Source organism: Pleuronectes platessa, chromosome 18 (assembly GCF_947347685.1).
Source record: "Pleuronectes platessa chromosome 18, fPlePla1.1, whole genome shotgun sequence".
Taxonomy (NCBI): domain Eukaryota; kingdom Metazoa; phylum Chordata; class Actinopteri; order Pleuronectiformes; family Pleuronectidae; genus Pleuronectes; species Pleuronectes platessa.
Genome location: NC_070643.1, coordinates 19,922,609 through 19,936,739, shown reverse-complemented (window position 1 = coordinate 19,936,739; position 14,131 = coordinate 19,922,609). Strand labels below are relative to the sequence as shown.

The following is a 14,131-nucleotide window of genomic DNA, read 5'->3' as shown; positions in this document are numbered from 1 at the left end:
ATCACATTAATACATAGTGACAACCAAACATAATTTTAGAGTATGATGATATGCAGCCAAGCACAGAGGCGTTTAAATATTAATTTTTTGTGGGGAAAAACCATTAGACGGGCACTCGAGGACTCAAAGACACGAAGACGCGTCCCAATTCTGTAAACGTCCAAATTTCACATTCGAATGAGAAGGAAAATCACGAAGGTTGTTTTGTTTTTTTTAACAGAGACGTTGGTTTGAGTCTCATCCGTGTTTCCAGGCAGTGAGAAAAGGGTTCAAGTCCCGTCCCGATAGAAATAAAAGGCTAAATAAATAATGCTACATAACACTGAGCTACTCCTAAATGTTAGATCTGGGTTGTGCTTGGAAAGTGCCCGTCCGTGAGAAACTGATCCCCGCAGGCCGTCTGGTCCTGGCAGCTCCAAAACCAATCAGTTCTGCATAACTTGTGTTCTTGGCATAAGTCTCACACAAACACACACGCGCACACAAATACATACACACACACAACCACACCTTACAGTATTGTCATGTATCAATATATACTTATTATTGTAGACTTTCTGAATGTGAGGATTTCTTTGATTTTACTTCTTTTTTTTTTTTTTTTTCAGCACCATCAGGAAAGGCACAGTCTGACAAATCAGTCCAGCGATGAACGTTCAACCCTCCTCCTCCTCCTCCTCCTCCTCTTTGTATTAATACGCAGGATATATGTTAAAAATTAAAAAGAGCTTTTCAGAATAAAAGAGAGTTTTGAGATGATGATGAGTGGAGGGACGCCGGCAGAGGAGGGTTGACGGCTCGTCTGACGTGAAACAACAAACCTCCGACAGACTCCACCAAGCAGAAAACACGGCTATTGCATTATCCAATTTGGAAAGAGATGACAATTAAATATCATATTTCAATACAGCTATCAGGCCTCTGTTTTATATAGGACAAGTGGTATGTGCATTACATTGGTATCTTTAAATATAAATATTTCTCCATTCAGTTTTAAAAAGGTTTTATATTTTTGAGGGAATCTGTCCTTCGGCCTCTCGAGGTCAAATGACTGCAGGTGGCATCAAGGCAGGAGAGAGGGGGGGGTTCTGTTATAAGGCTCTTGATATACTTATAAATATAAACTTTTAAAAACAAGCAGAGCACTAGACAACAATGTTAAACATGCCCACGACTACTAAACCTATTCAAGTAAAAATGCTGGTAATGTCCGACAAACGAGAAACTGCTTCAACAGGACGACAAACAAAAAGAAAACTAAACCATCAGCTCCGGTATCTTTAGAATTAAAAATGTTTTAAGTCAAGAGAGAAAATATTAAATCAAACAAAAAACCTCAGCATCTTTCGACTCAACCGTTAAAAACACATGCAGCTGTTTTTTTTTAAATTTATTTATCTAAGTGCAGTAAAACACCACGAATCCTCTTCTTCCTTCTCCGTCAATATATTGAATCTATATGTATCTGATGAAATATCAAATATAGCAGCTTAGGTTCAGAGCCTTTCCAGCACGAGGCTGTAATAAGAGCATCGACACCCGAGTCCCGACACCCCCCCCCCCCCCGACCCGGACCAGGCACCACTGGTTTGGTCCGACTGATGAAAACAAAAAAGGCTTCCTCTGAATTAAACCACACCGCGAGGGGCTGAGCTGTGAAGTCTACGATGAGTTCCCCCGCTCTGGACCGCTCCTTATTGCAAGACGACGTCGCTTCAACCAAAATAAAGAAAGATAAACGTTCACTGGGGTTTGAGCTCGAGTGGTGGAACGTGAACGTGAGGCTCAGACCGACCGGCCGGCTGACAGATGCTGAGGAGTCTGAACACGAAGGGTTCGAGTCCCGGAGGTGACACAAACTCCTCCGTGTGCACGACCGGGTTCTGTTTTCCTCCCGGAGAGAGAAGGTATCTTATGATTTCAACATGCAAAGCTGATCCTGGATCTGGACATAATTACTGGTTATTATAAAGAAACTAAATTATTATAACAAAGCAAGTTTGAGAGCCTGATTAGCCAAATTGTAATTTCATTTAACTTCCTTCATTCTGTTCGGATCTATCAGGGGATGTGGGTGATGATGGAGTTGTACTTATAACCAATGAAAATGTGTATTTTACATAATAAAGCTGTATAACATGTTGAAATCAGAAGATAATTTGTTCTCGATCGTGAGAAAACAATTCCCCAGTAACCTCCGTGTCGTCCAGGCCCAGGAGCCGGACAGCTCAGGGTTCTTCACACAGAGGCGCCCGAACCAACACACGTTTAACTTCCTTCCATCCTACACACAGACACACACACACACAGACACACACTTCACCCTTTAAACCACGTTAGGCACTTTGATTACACTTCTCCGAACGCACCCTCCGACCTCTGACTGACCCACGAGGACGTCAAATACTTTACATTCCTGAAGCCGAGGTTCACCGTCACTTGCCAGAACTCGCTCATGACGACAGAGAACTCGTTCAGCACTGAGCCCGATCTCTGCATTAGCACCTTATTGCACTGACAGAGCTCTTGACATTATCAGTTTGTTGAGGGTGGTGGGGGTGATGGGGGTGATGGGGTAGGTTAAAAGCGCTTGTTGTCGTCAGAAGATATAAGTCGTCCACTCTGTTCTATTGCTGAATATGAAAGTTAATTTAAAAACTAAAAGACGGGGGGAAATAACACTCATAAATAGGAAGAGGAATAAAACGCACACGGGGAAACATTTGGTTTAACAAACTGTACCAGGCTGAACTACGACGTGGAGAAGTTTTCTAACAGTCTAACTTTATGCGACTCGCACTAAGGCAGCCAGCGATACACGCAGCTGTACGCGGCTTTTATTTTTTTATTTTAAAAAACATTTTCATTCAGTGTCTGTGTTGGTTACGGTTCTCACCGTCAGGCTGGAGGGCCGCGGGGGGGGGGGGGAGACCATTGGCTTAAAGGGAGGCCGATCGGTAAACCGCGAAGGCAGCCGGCCAATGGTGCTATGGCGATCACACACTTTGCTCCACACAGACAACACAACACATTCGGTGTCTAGAAAGCTGAGAAAACACACAAACACAACGCGTGTAAACACCGTGAACCAGCGACACTGGGCTCAACATGAGGCTTCACTCCCACTCATTCACCAAAGAATCATCAGTTTGTATTTCCTCCACCTCCTCCTCCTCCTCCGTCAGTTAAACACACACACACACACACAGGCGCACGAGAAGAAAAGAAGAATCCCTGCAAAATAAAAGTTTGAACTGCTGTCGATTCGTCATGATTTAAATAAAGCGAAGGAGAGAGAGAGAGAGGGGGGGGGGTGGTTGATGCGGGAGCACAGGGAAACGATTGGCTGGTTTTTAAATTTTTTTTTGCATAATGTGGCTGTGACTCCTCTCTGGCTTCGTTCATCCTGATGCAGTCTGCAGTAGCTGCCGCCATCACCGTCGCGCTGCGGTGACCAGAGCTTCACCAGTGGGGGGGGGGGGGGGGGGGGGGGCTCGGACCTTAAGACTGGCTGAGCGACTGAGAAAGGTGGAGGGCTTCAGGCGAAGTACATGGTACTCAATGTGTCGTGGTGGATCTGAACGGCTTTGGCCAGCGCCTGGGGGTCCCGGCCGTTGCTCTGCCCTGAGACGTGGCTGCCCTCCGCACTGCGACCAGAGGAGAACACACAAAATACACAAAACAACAATCAGGACAAGGTGACATGAAGAGGATCTGCTTCACTGAAACTCTCCATCTAAACCAACTCGCTGTACACGTAGAGGAAAAGCTTTATAACCCCCCATATAATCCCCAGAGAGGAAATTGGTTTGGTTGCTCATGCACAGGGATAAATATAACAAGAGATACACAAGTTTAACAAATCACAACACACAACATTAGTCAAATCTGTCAGATGCCCCCAATAGGAAATCACTAGTCCAACAATCAATCATACAAACAAAGCCTCACCTGTCGTGCTCTTTGTCCACCAGGTGGTAGCGGGCACGGAACGCCACCAGGTGGGCGTAGTAGGCCGGTGCCGGGATGGAGACGGACCGGGTGCAGCGGACGTAGGTGTGGCACAGCTGGTAGGTGAGGAGCTGGAACTCGTCGGCGGTGAAGCAGTTGTCGTCCCACAGAACGTGGTAGTGAGACGGCCGACTCGTACCCTGGAGAGAGGAGAGCCGGGGTTTTAATCACACCCCCCGAGACAGGAAGCTCCGCGGAGGGAGGACAAAACGAGGAGCTGCTAAAATTAGGTTGAAGCAGGGACGTTGTTTTTTTTTTTTTTTTTACCTGGATCCCAGCATGACTGCAGAGGTAAAAGTCAAATTCGTAGGGGTGGGTGATGTCTGTGTCCACCGTGGTGCCGGCAGGAATGTTTCCACTTCGTCCAACCTGAAACATAAACTCATGTAAGGAGACTACTTTACCTAAATGGCTCTGAACCGGCCTGAGCAGTGTCCCTGATATCAAACTTTCCCTTTGACAGTGAAACTCAGCAATATCCATGTTTTAAAGATGTCTGAGGAATCGTGTCTCATGTGCTGCTGACCCGCTCGTTGCGATCCGCACAGAAGAGGCGTGTGTGATGGCGTTTCTGCACGACGATGTACGTGATCCCCGGCTGGTATTCTTTCTCCAGGCTGATGCAAGCCTCCCTGATCGCCAGCAGCTCATAGTACAGCACCTACACAGAGGAACACGGTTTGTATCGTGGTCAATTTCAGGCGAGTAGGATTGGAAACTACATGATTCAATCTTTTCAAGAGAAAGGTGGTACCTGTCTGAACTGGCCCTCCGACACGCCGTCCCTGTAGAAGATGATCCTGGTCGGCTTGTAGCGCGTCGACTTGTAGAACTGGATCAAAAGGTCTCGCACCATAGAGGCCAAGTCCTGGATGATCTCCTGTCTGGGCCTCTGCACCCGCACTGTGGCACAGTACCGGCTGGGGTGGGCGTCCATGCTGCCCACCACCTACAGAGGAATCACCAACAGATAAATTGAAGTGCTTTGTGAAAATAAGAAACACACAACCCCATAAAGAGGTATGTGTATATATATTCACAAATATAAAGTGTTATGTGTGAACTTTGAAGTTTGCTGCAGGAGGTTAAAATATCAGAATGAGCACTGACACTGAAATTTGTGTAAAAACACTTCAGGGGTAGAATAATCCTGCTGTTGCCACATGTGTAGTTTTTAAGAGAGAATAACAGTTGTGTAATTTTCTCTCTCACCGCTGCAATCGATGGTTTCTTCCCGTCACCGGCTGGAGGATGAGTGACATCAGCCCCGAGGAAGATGACAGGCTGCTGGAACACAGACGGCCTGGACGGAAAGGAGAGGAGACAGAAAAATGATCCATCAACTCATCAGACGTCTTCCACTCAGCTGAGAGAGAGAGAGAAATAAGAGGACAAACAAAACAAAGGGAGGTTTTACCGCTGGTGTGGAACCAGGATGTTGTTGATTCCTCCCAGTTTGACGTTGATCTTGAGGCAGAGGTTGGAGAGGGTCTGAGGCGACGTCTTCACCACGTTCTTCACCTGGACGCACTGGGTGGCCATGCCGAGGAGGGTGTCGCCCACCCGCTTCACCTCAGCTGCAGGGGACAGATCAGATTGAGTTTAACTACCGTACATTAACTGTAAAATCCGTCTAATTACCTCGATTACTTTATCTGATATTTAATATTTCTGTCTGTACCATAGACGGGTGTTTTCCCGGGCAGGATAACAATGATGAGCTGCAGCCCAGCGTAGGTGTTCTTCAGGTGTCGGAACATGGGCTCCACGCTGTCGGCTCCCTGGGCGTATTTACAGAAGCACGGCTGACCCTGGATCGGCATCCCAGCATCCTTTGAGATCTTCCTCAGCTGGTCAGTGAAGCTCCTGAGCAGGAGAAGATAAAACACTCATCCAGTTTCATTGTGAATATGAAACTGTGAGTTCTCAAACTCCACAACAATCAGTGAACTCACTTGAGGATCTCCTCTCTGCACTGCCTCTGTGTGGCGAAGCAGGCGATGGCCCACATCTTGATCTCCACTCCCGTGTGGAACTGCTTCCCCCTCATGTCCCACACGCCGTGGCTGGGCGTGGCCACCGTGCGGTTCTGAAACGACAGTGCAGGGTTGATCTGCCGGGACTGACTGACACCAAACACATGCAACACAGGGGCACACACACAATGTGTGGATTCAAGGGATTCAGCCAGTGACCGGTGAGCTGATTTGTGGCATTAGAGTCAAATTGATGTTTAAATTTGATCCGTGCAGACTTCTGAATGAGCCATGCAAAAGAGCTGTGATGCAAGAATTTACTTTTATGATTCAAAATGATATTAATAAGTTCTTAAAGGTAATAAAAGGAAGGTGTGACAAGGTGTGATCATAGAGTGTGATCATAAAGTGTGTAAAGTGAAAACTAACAAAAATAAATGTAAAGACACTAATCACGGGGTTTCCTCATTTGGAACCGTGATAATATCTGAGTTTTATGTTTGGGTAAATTTAGGATTATTCACCCACACCTGAGGAAACCCTGCTCTGACAAACACGTGCATGTGAAGCGTGATTTAAAGGGAAAGTACCATAAACGGCTCAGAGCTCACCCTGCCGCCGTACTGCAGCATGGGGGCCGGCAGCACGCGGCCCATCACCTGAGCCATCTCGTCTCGCACGCGGAACTGAAACTCCTGGACAAACGGGTCGGCCTCGTAGTTCGCGCTCCGCACCTGAGAGGAGACAGAACGTTAGTTTACTTTACAAAGAGAGAGAGATATAAAAGGAGAGGTTCTTGTGATCCTGGTCCACAGGAAACTCACCAGCCGGCTGATCTCCTCCTGCCGGTCCGGTGCAGAGCGAGCTGTTGCTTTGATCATGGTGGACGTCTGGTTATCCGTTAGCTTCTTGATGCAGCGCTGTCCAGCTACTATGTTGCACACCTGGATGGGAAAATGACGGTTGATCCAGTTTTAAAACCGAGCCTGATAACCCAACTTGTCATGTTCCTCATCCTTTACAAAACCCTCCTCCTCGTGCCCTGACCTCCTGAGAGACGGGTCTGTCCTCCAGTCTCTGCAGTAGCCTGGGAGCCAACCACTTTTAGCAGCTTTATTATTTATTTATACCGTGGGTCCTTACCTCCAGGGGCAGGTAGGTGTGTTTCTGCTCCTGGCCCACCTGCAGGCAGGGCAGGTGGGGATACTTGAGCTGCAGACTGTACTTCTCTCTGAAGTACTGCGCCACCGTGCGTTCGACTGTCTGACCATTCTCCAGCTGCAATGGAAACCTGCGTGTTCGACAGCAACAAGACTCTCTGGTTAAAGGGAAGCCGGGGACATGTGAGTGCAGAGTAACAGCTCGAGGAGTGAGATGTGGAAACGTACGTCTGGAGGCTGGCGGGGCGTCGTGTCACATTGCAGACTCGGTACTTCCTACGCATGGTTCCACAGTGTGTCACTTCCACTTTAAGACCTGTGAAAGGGTGGAGCCATCCAAAGTCAATGAGTGGAACAACTGAACAGGCCCAGATTCCTCATTCATGAGATAAAACTTCTCAGACGACAGAACAGAGCTGCAGACGGTGAACTCAGTTGAAACAAGCCGAGGCCGACTGGTCGTTGGTGACATACCTTTGATTTCTTTGGTGAACTTGACCCTGTGGGAGTCGGTGAGCGGCCGCGGCTGCTCATCAATGTTGTGAATGTCCAGGACCTCGCACATGAACTGGATGACTGGCTGGGCTTTGTAAAAGGCTGTGGCCGACACTGAAACAACACAGAACAGAGTCACACTGTAAAAAAATGATGCATGTGTTGGTTCAGACAGTTCTGGAAACACTGGATCTAGAGAAGAGGATCCTTCTGATATTATTTAATACTCTTTTAAAATAATCTCTCTATAACAGAGCTGAGATTAAAATAAAAGCACTTGGTACTTTAAGTGTTGAAGGTTTGAAAGTGTTTCTTTCTTGTGTTAGATAAGATGATTGATAACACTCATATCAGTCCATCAAATAAGACACTAAACGCACCAGCTAGTTAGCTTAGCTTAGCATTAAGACCTAACCTAAGACAGTATGTGGTTAAGATAATGTGTGAATGGATTCTCATTTTATCTCTGCTTGAAAACAAATGATGTTATTTCCCAAAACGGTTTCTTTAAATGTTCCAACTTTCACGTTTACACACCATCAATGTTGAGCATCATCTTCCACATGGCCGGCCGAACTGACTGATGGAAACCGAACCACACCTCCCTTCCTCCACCGAGCGGGTGGTCGTAGCCCTCTGGGGAGGAGAAGAAGGAGCGTCCGACGGGGGTGTACCTGGGGAGGACATTAGAGACACAGGGATCAGCAGAGCACCAAAAGAAAACGCTTCCCCAGGCTGTGCCCTGCGCTCCCTCAACAACACGAAGGCTCCCCCAGGTTCCAGGTGTGAAACCACAGGGGACCAGAGAGGTTTATGTTCATGTCACTGAAAAAAGGTCGATTACATAAAGATGTTTAAATCCACATTTCCATGTTTAATCCCACCTGGGTCATCAAATATACAATAAATAAATATATCTGTGGCATTGTTGAGTAATTATACCCAATTTCTCCTGTTACAATAAGTGACAATGGACTGTATAGTTGTTCCAGGATGCAGGGATCCTCATGTTTCATGATCAAATAACAGGAACTACGGCTCCAAGGCTGAAACTGTGACACGGTTCAGGTGAACTGAAAAGCAGATGTCTGCAGCGACCACGTGAGGGAACTCACTTCATGGAGGGGAGGTGTCGAAGGACCACATCCACAGCGTGAACTGGATTGGTGCTGATGGGTTTGTCCAGGTCCAGGGGTTCCACCACGCCGTTTCCATTCAAGACCTCGTGCAGCATGTGCCAGCTGACCAGTGACACAAACCTGATGGAGACTTTGAACGGGCGGTCCTTCCCCCCCTCACCAGGCAGGGTGACATCCAGATCAACCTGAGGAGGACAACACCACAGGATCAGACTCTGTCCACAGCAGCCTCTGACACAACACTCAGGATCTTTATCAAGCTGAACAGGGACCGTTGTGGTTCTTACCCCACTGGTGGCGACAGGAAGTGGGTTGGCGGTGTAAAGGCTTCTCTTCCCATCGTAAACTGGCCGCCGGTCACCGAAGATAGTCACCTTGAAATGCTGCACCATGGAGTCCACCACCTCCCTGAGAAGACAAGCCCAGAAAATGAGTCAACTGATGAAATGAAGTGTTGAATCAAACTGGTCTCAAGGCTTTGGGGGTTTTTCCTGGTACCTGTTGACTCTCCGGGGACATTTATCCGGTTTGATGTCCACTTCGTACAGGTAGACATCGATTTTGGGGATGTCCACCTGGAAGCAGTTGGCCAGAAGCTTGATGGGCTTCCCGATGGTGCCATGGCCAGGTCGCCGTGGCAAAGAAAAGAGGGCCGGGGCTTCAGCGTCGTCTACAACAATCAGAACAAGTGGAAACACAAATTAATAACAAGGAAAATCAATGAATTATAGATAATGAAAGACAGATTTGTCTTAATGTTTCAGTTACAGTATTTTTTTGCAGGTTTTTACTTTTATAGTGTCTCCTTCTACTGAATGCTTTTGTAATATTGCCCTACAAAATGCAATCTTTTACTAAACAGCCCACCTTCCCTCTGTATTCATTTTAATTTGGGACCATTACAGAATCAAAAGCCCAAACCAGTAATCACGAGTGTGTGGAAGGCTTTTAAATAAATGGAGGGGCTCCGAAACGAGGGCAAACTGTCGGAAGGAAGTGGTTAGTGAGGAGGAAGGAGCAGATGGTGGGTGCTGGGGACTGAGGATGATCAGGGGGACGTCAAAGATTAAAAACCCGATAAAACTGAGACAAACAGGTCAGCGTCACCCCCCCCCCCCCCAGGCCTGATAAAGAACATGTAAAAAAGGCTGTTGAGTTCAGCGACATTTTGAATAAAAGACCAGCTCGACGGCAGAAGCAGATCCCTCCTGACGGACGAGGCCGGGGCCGGGCGGGAGGAGAAGGAGGCGGGTGACACAACGTGACCATTTGACACCAATTTTCAGAAATGCCAATGTGGAAAGTACTTGGAGAGGAAAAGAATTGACATCACACAACCACACAATTTCCACAAATGTGACTCAGAGGATCCACACACACACACAGACACACACACACACACATAATGACCAACATGACAAAGTCTGCACAGAGGTCAAGCTGTGAAAAAAGCATAATGTGATGTTTTGTACACGTGAATCCAGTTGTGTGGCTGTGATGGTGACTGTGACTGTGAAATCAGAGCGGCTGTGGGTGGAAAACATTAGAGCAGTTCCAGCCTGTTGCACAGTGCTGCTCTCAGGGTCGAGGGCTGACCCTGGACCTGCCGTGAGGACGCACCATTCGGGGAAAGACACTTTCTGCTGATGTGTCCCCAGCTCGCCTCCTCCCATGTGCTGTTCCCATGGCGACGGTGCCCTATGCTGCTATGGTTTCTCCATGGCAACCAAAAGCATGCCGCCAGGAGGGGGGGAACAGATGCACACAGATGTTCTTGGTTTCTGTGACAAAAAAATTGCTGTTTTGGCATAAATGGCATAAATTTGAAGTTTTATGATTAAAAATAGCAGAAGGTAAAAACGTAGGATTATTTTATCAGTTTTTTTCACCAGTTCAGACTTTTAAAAAAGTGAAAGATTTTTTGGGGAAGGAGCAACAATGGAGAGAATAATGAGCAGTTATCAGAATGTTTCATCAAACACGTGCACCACACGACCGATAGGAGCTGACGTTCAATCCACACACATTAATGTGCAGTCGTCACTTGATGATGTTGATAAAAAATATATGTAAAGCTGATATTGTATTAATGAGAAAATGTTAGTTTCATCTTTTTTAACCCTGAGAAACCTTTTCTTAGGTTAAATATCTTTAAAACCTGCTAAAAAGATCCAGGCTTTAATAAGAAATACCAAATATGTCACAAGGAGATGTTTGACACTGACTGAATAATCAGCAACTACTCCAATAATCAATTGGTCACTCAGTTTTATTTTAAAATAATTAAAATTCCATCCACCTGAATGTGTTTTATTCTGTGATACGTCATTATAAAGTATTTCTAACAGCTTTGGACATTTTAAAGACTGAATCATTAATAAATCAGTCAAAAATGATAATTGAAAGATCAATTCATAACAATGAATCCATAAATAAAATAACTATATTGCAAATAATTATTCTCACCCTGTCATTTTTGTTTGTTTGTTTGAGTCATAAAAACATGATGACCTCCTAAAGCTCAAGATGTCTTCAGTTTTCAGAGTTTGAGTCAAAGCTCGATACAAAGATACCGACAATAATGTTGAATATATAAAAACAGAAAAGAGATTTTTAGCTTTTCTTTTCCTGATGAATGACTCAAACTTAAGTAGAGTCTAAAAAGTTGATGCTGATCACTTGTGTCTTTCTGTTTCTCAATTAATGAATCGATTGTTTCTGCTCTGAATGGAGATAACCTCAAGATTTTACTTTTAAAAACTGGATGGAAAGAACCACAAACTCAGTTTTATATCATCATATTTTGAATCAAACAGGCGTCAGCTCGTTGATCAAATCCCTGATAGACTCTGAATCGAATCACGTCTCTGATAAAGCTTTGTTCTGAGCTCTCACAGCGGAAAGTGGGTGGGGAGTTAATGGGTCAGTTTCAGTGAACCAGTTTGGCCCTTTTCTGTCGTGCTCCCAGTTCACCAGCGGCCCCGACAGCATCAATATTACACAAGCAGTGACTCACAAACTGTGACGCATGCCAACAAAGTGAATTGACTTGTGTCCTGCCGCGCTCGATTGACTTGTAATTAACACAGGCAGTTAGCTGAGCACTATTCAACAGTTGAGGTAACTATGGCAGCAGCTGGTGTGAGTGAGGCTGCACTTTATAAAAACGCACAAATGACACACACACACACAACACACACCCCTGAACGAGAGCCAGCCACTCTCAGGCTTCAGACACACCTGACAGGATCACCACCTGCCTGTGACGGACCACAAAGAATGACGTCGACAGTGAAAAGGAACCTGTGAGACTGGTTTTGGGGCACGAATACACACACACACACACTCACAGGGTCAAAAACGCACAAAAATGACCGGCAAATCCCAGCTGACAAGCAGTTAGTCGCAGCAGGACATGTGGGCTTTGAATTGTGTGTTTTCAGGCTTTAGCACCAGAGCCTATGATGACCTGACAACTTACTCACAACTATGTTCTCGGTTGTCAGTTTATTAGGTACACCCTAAAGAAACAAGTCGTGCAATTAATCCTTATTTAACGAAGATTATCATGTTCCGTTTGTATTATTAAGTTTATTTAGAGGACTGATATTCATGAGGATGGGCAATTTGGTGCAGCCTGATTGAATTTAAGGGGAGTGTGACACTTAGAGCACATGGAGGGTCTGTTTCCATCTGGGTTCCTATGTGAGTTAGCAGGATTACACAATAACTACCATGAAACTTGGTGAAAGGATGGGTCAGGGCCAGAACTTATTAAATCTTGATGTGTACTTGGGTCAGGAAGAGGATCCAGGAGGTTTTGCTTTCCAATATTTTGTGTGAATTACTTTTCTTTTTGCGTCCTTTGGAAACACGCTACATAAATTTAAGTTATTATATTATCATTATTTTCCATCTGATTTGAGCGTTTATGAACGTGTACATTTATTAGCGACTGGCTCTTGATGGAAACAAGGAGGCGTCTGCAATTTGGTGCAGATCCAAAAACAAATCTGGATCTAAAGTGGACTCGAACGTGGTTTCACACCTCAGGTTGAGATTGTTGGACACAGGTGTAGGATTATTTCTGCAGCACGTGGTCTGTTGATGCTGTGGCGTTGTGTTGCATTGCACAGAGAGGTGTGTGTCTGTTATTTAAGCTACTCTCTAGGGCTGGACTGAATAAGAGAGACAGCTTCCCAAAAGGAAAAAGGGCCATGAAGAAGAAAACTCTCAGGAAACAGCTTCTCTACAAAGTGAGCCTCGTGTTTAAAACGGGAGGATCCAGTGCAGGAGCGTGTGTGGTTTGAGATGTGCAGGATAATCCCAGTAGTTTAACTTTAACACACTTGTTGGCCCCAGTGCAGTCTGAAAATAACCCCTGCACCTGAGCACCACACTCGCTCGGCTCGGCTCAGCTCAGCATGGCCGTCGGTCCCCACCTGTTGTTCCGATTTCCATTCATGAGGTCTCGGTCCGGTTGACCCGGCTCCCTGCGATTGGATTTCTGCAAAAACTTCCACGAAAGTTGCGCTGGGCCGACACCGCGCGGACCCTCCCCCGGCTCCCCCCGGCTGACAGGCGGATGTGCACCCGGGCCGCTTCGGGGTTCCCTGGGCTGGAAAGTCCTCTCTCTCCCACCGCCACTCGACCGAGCTGCCCCCGGGTGACAGCGCAGACTTCACCGACACGTCGCCGCTTGGAACCCTCGAAGTTCGATTCGGTAGAAACCTGGAAGAAGAAGGATTTTACTCTCGAGTTCTGAGTGTTTGGAGGAAAAGGAGGTGGTGGATTTTTTTCAGCCGAAGCTAACAGCTAGCGTTAGCCGCTCGCAACTAGCCGGCAACTAGTGACCGGGACACCGGGGCGACGGGAACATTTACCCGGCAGCTGCTGTGTTGGTCCCCCCGGTGAGTTAACGTCTTTTTCACACCGATGTAACGGAGCTTCACTTGCCCGGCGTCCTCCTCCTGAGTGTCGGCTAGAGACCCGGTCTGAGTCCGGCTCTTCACACCGCCCTCTCCCGCTCGGACGACAAGCTCACAGGAAGACACGCGTGGGACTTCCGGGAAGGGTCCTTCAAAACAAAAGCACAACGGCGGATTAATAGTTACTAAGTGAGATTTCTGTTAATTTCTTATTTTTTTACTCTCAGCTTTGGAAAAGTAATCGATTACAGTTACTCAAATGCAAATACTACTCTGAGGTATTGATATTATGAGTTTTTCGATAATTTGGTGATTTATCTCAGAGGGGGAAATATTACACTCCTCTGTATTTGTGTTAAAGTTATCTTTGCTCTTTACTTTTCAGATTTAAACTCACTACTCAAAAATATTAGATTTACCAG

The 14,131-nt window shown here is 46.3% G+C and overlaps 1 protein-coding gene across 2 annotated transcripts; it reads right to left on the bottom strand.

Annotated features, from left to right (window-relative positions):
- Positions 1-3,510: 3,510 nt before the first annotated feature.
- ago3b (argonaute RISC catalytic component 3b) lies at positions 3,511-13,826 on the bottom strand. Of its 2 annotated transcripts, none has more exons than XM_053446806.1 (20): positions 13,665-13,826; positions 13,224-13,512; positions 9,280-9,451; positions 9,069-9,189; positions 8,758-8,966; positions 8,180-8,316; positions 7,622-7,756; positions 7,376-7,463; positions 7,131-7,278; positions 6,812-6,931; positions 6,578-6,721; positions 5,967-6,133; positions 5,693-5,877; positions 5,429-5,588; positions 5,224-5,314; positions 4,766-4,960; positions 4,538-4,672; positions 4,279-4,380; positions 3,952-4,151; positions 3,511-3,647 (listed from the first exon to the last, which is right to left on the bottom strand). In XM_053446806.1, the coding sequence occupies exons 2-20, from the start codon at positions 13,240-13,242 to the stop codon at positions 3,539-3,541; spliced, it is 2,637 nt and encodes an 878-aa protein (XP_053302781.1). In that variant the 5' UTR covers positions 13,243-13,512; positions 13,665-13,826; the 3' UTR covers positions 3,511-3,538. The 2 variants fall into 2 exon arrangements, with proteins under 2 accessions (XP_053302781.1, XP_053302780.1); XM_053446805.1 differs by having other exon boundaries at positions 5,967-6,100.
- Positions 13,827-14,131: the final 305 nt, after the last annotated feature.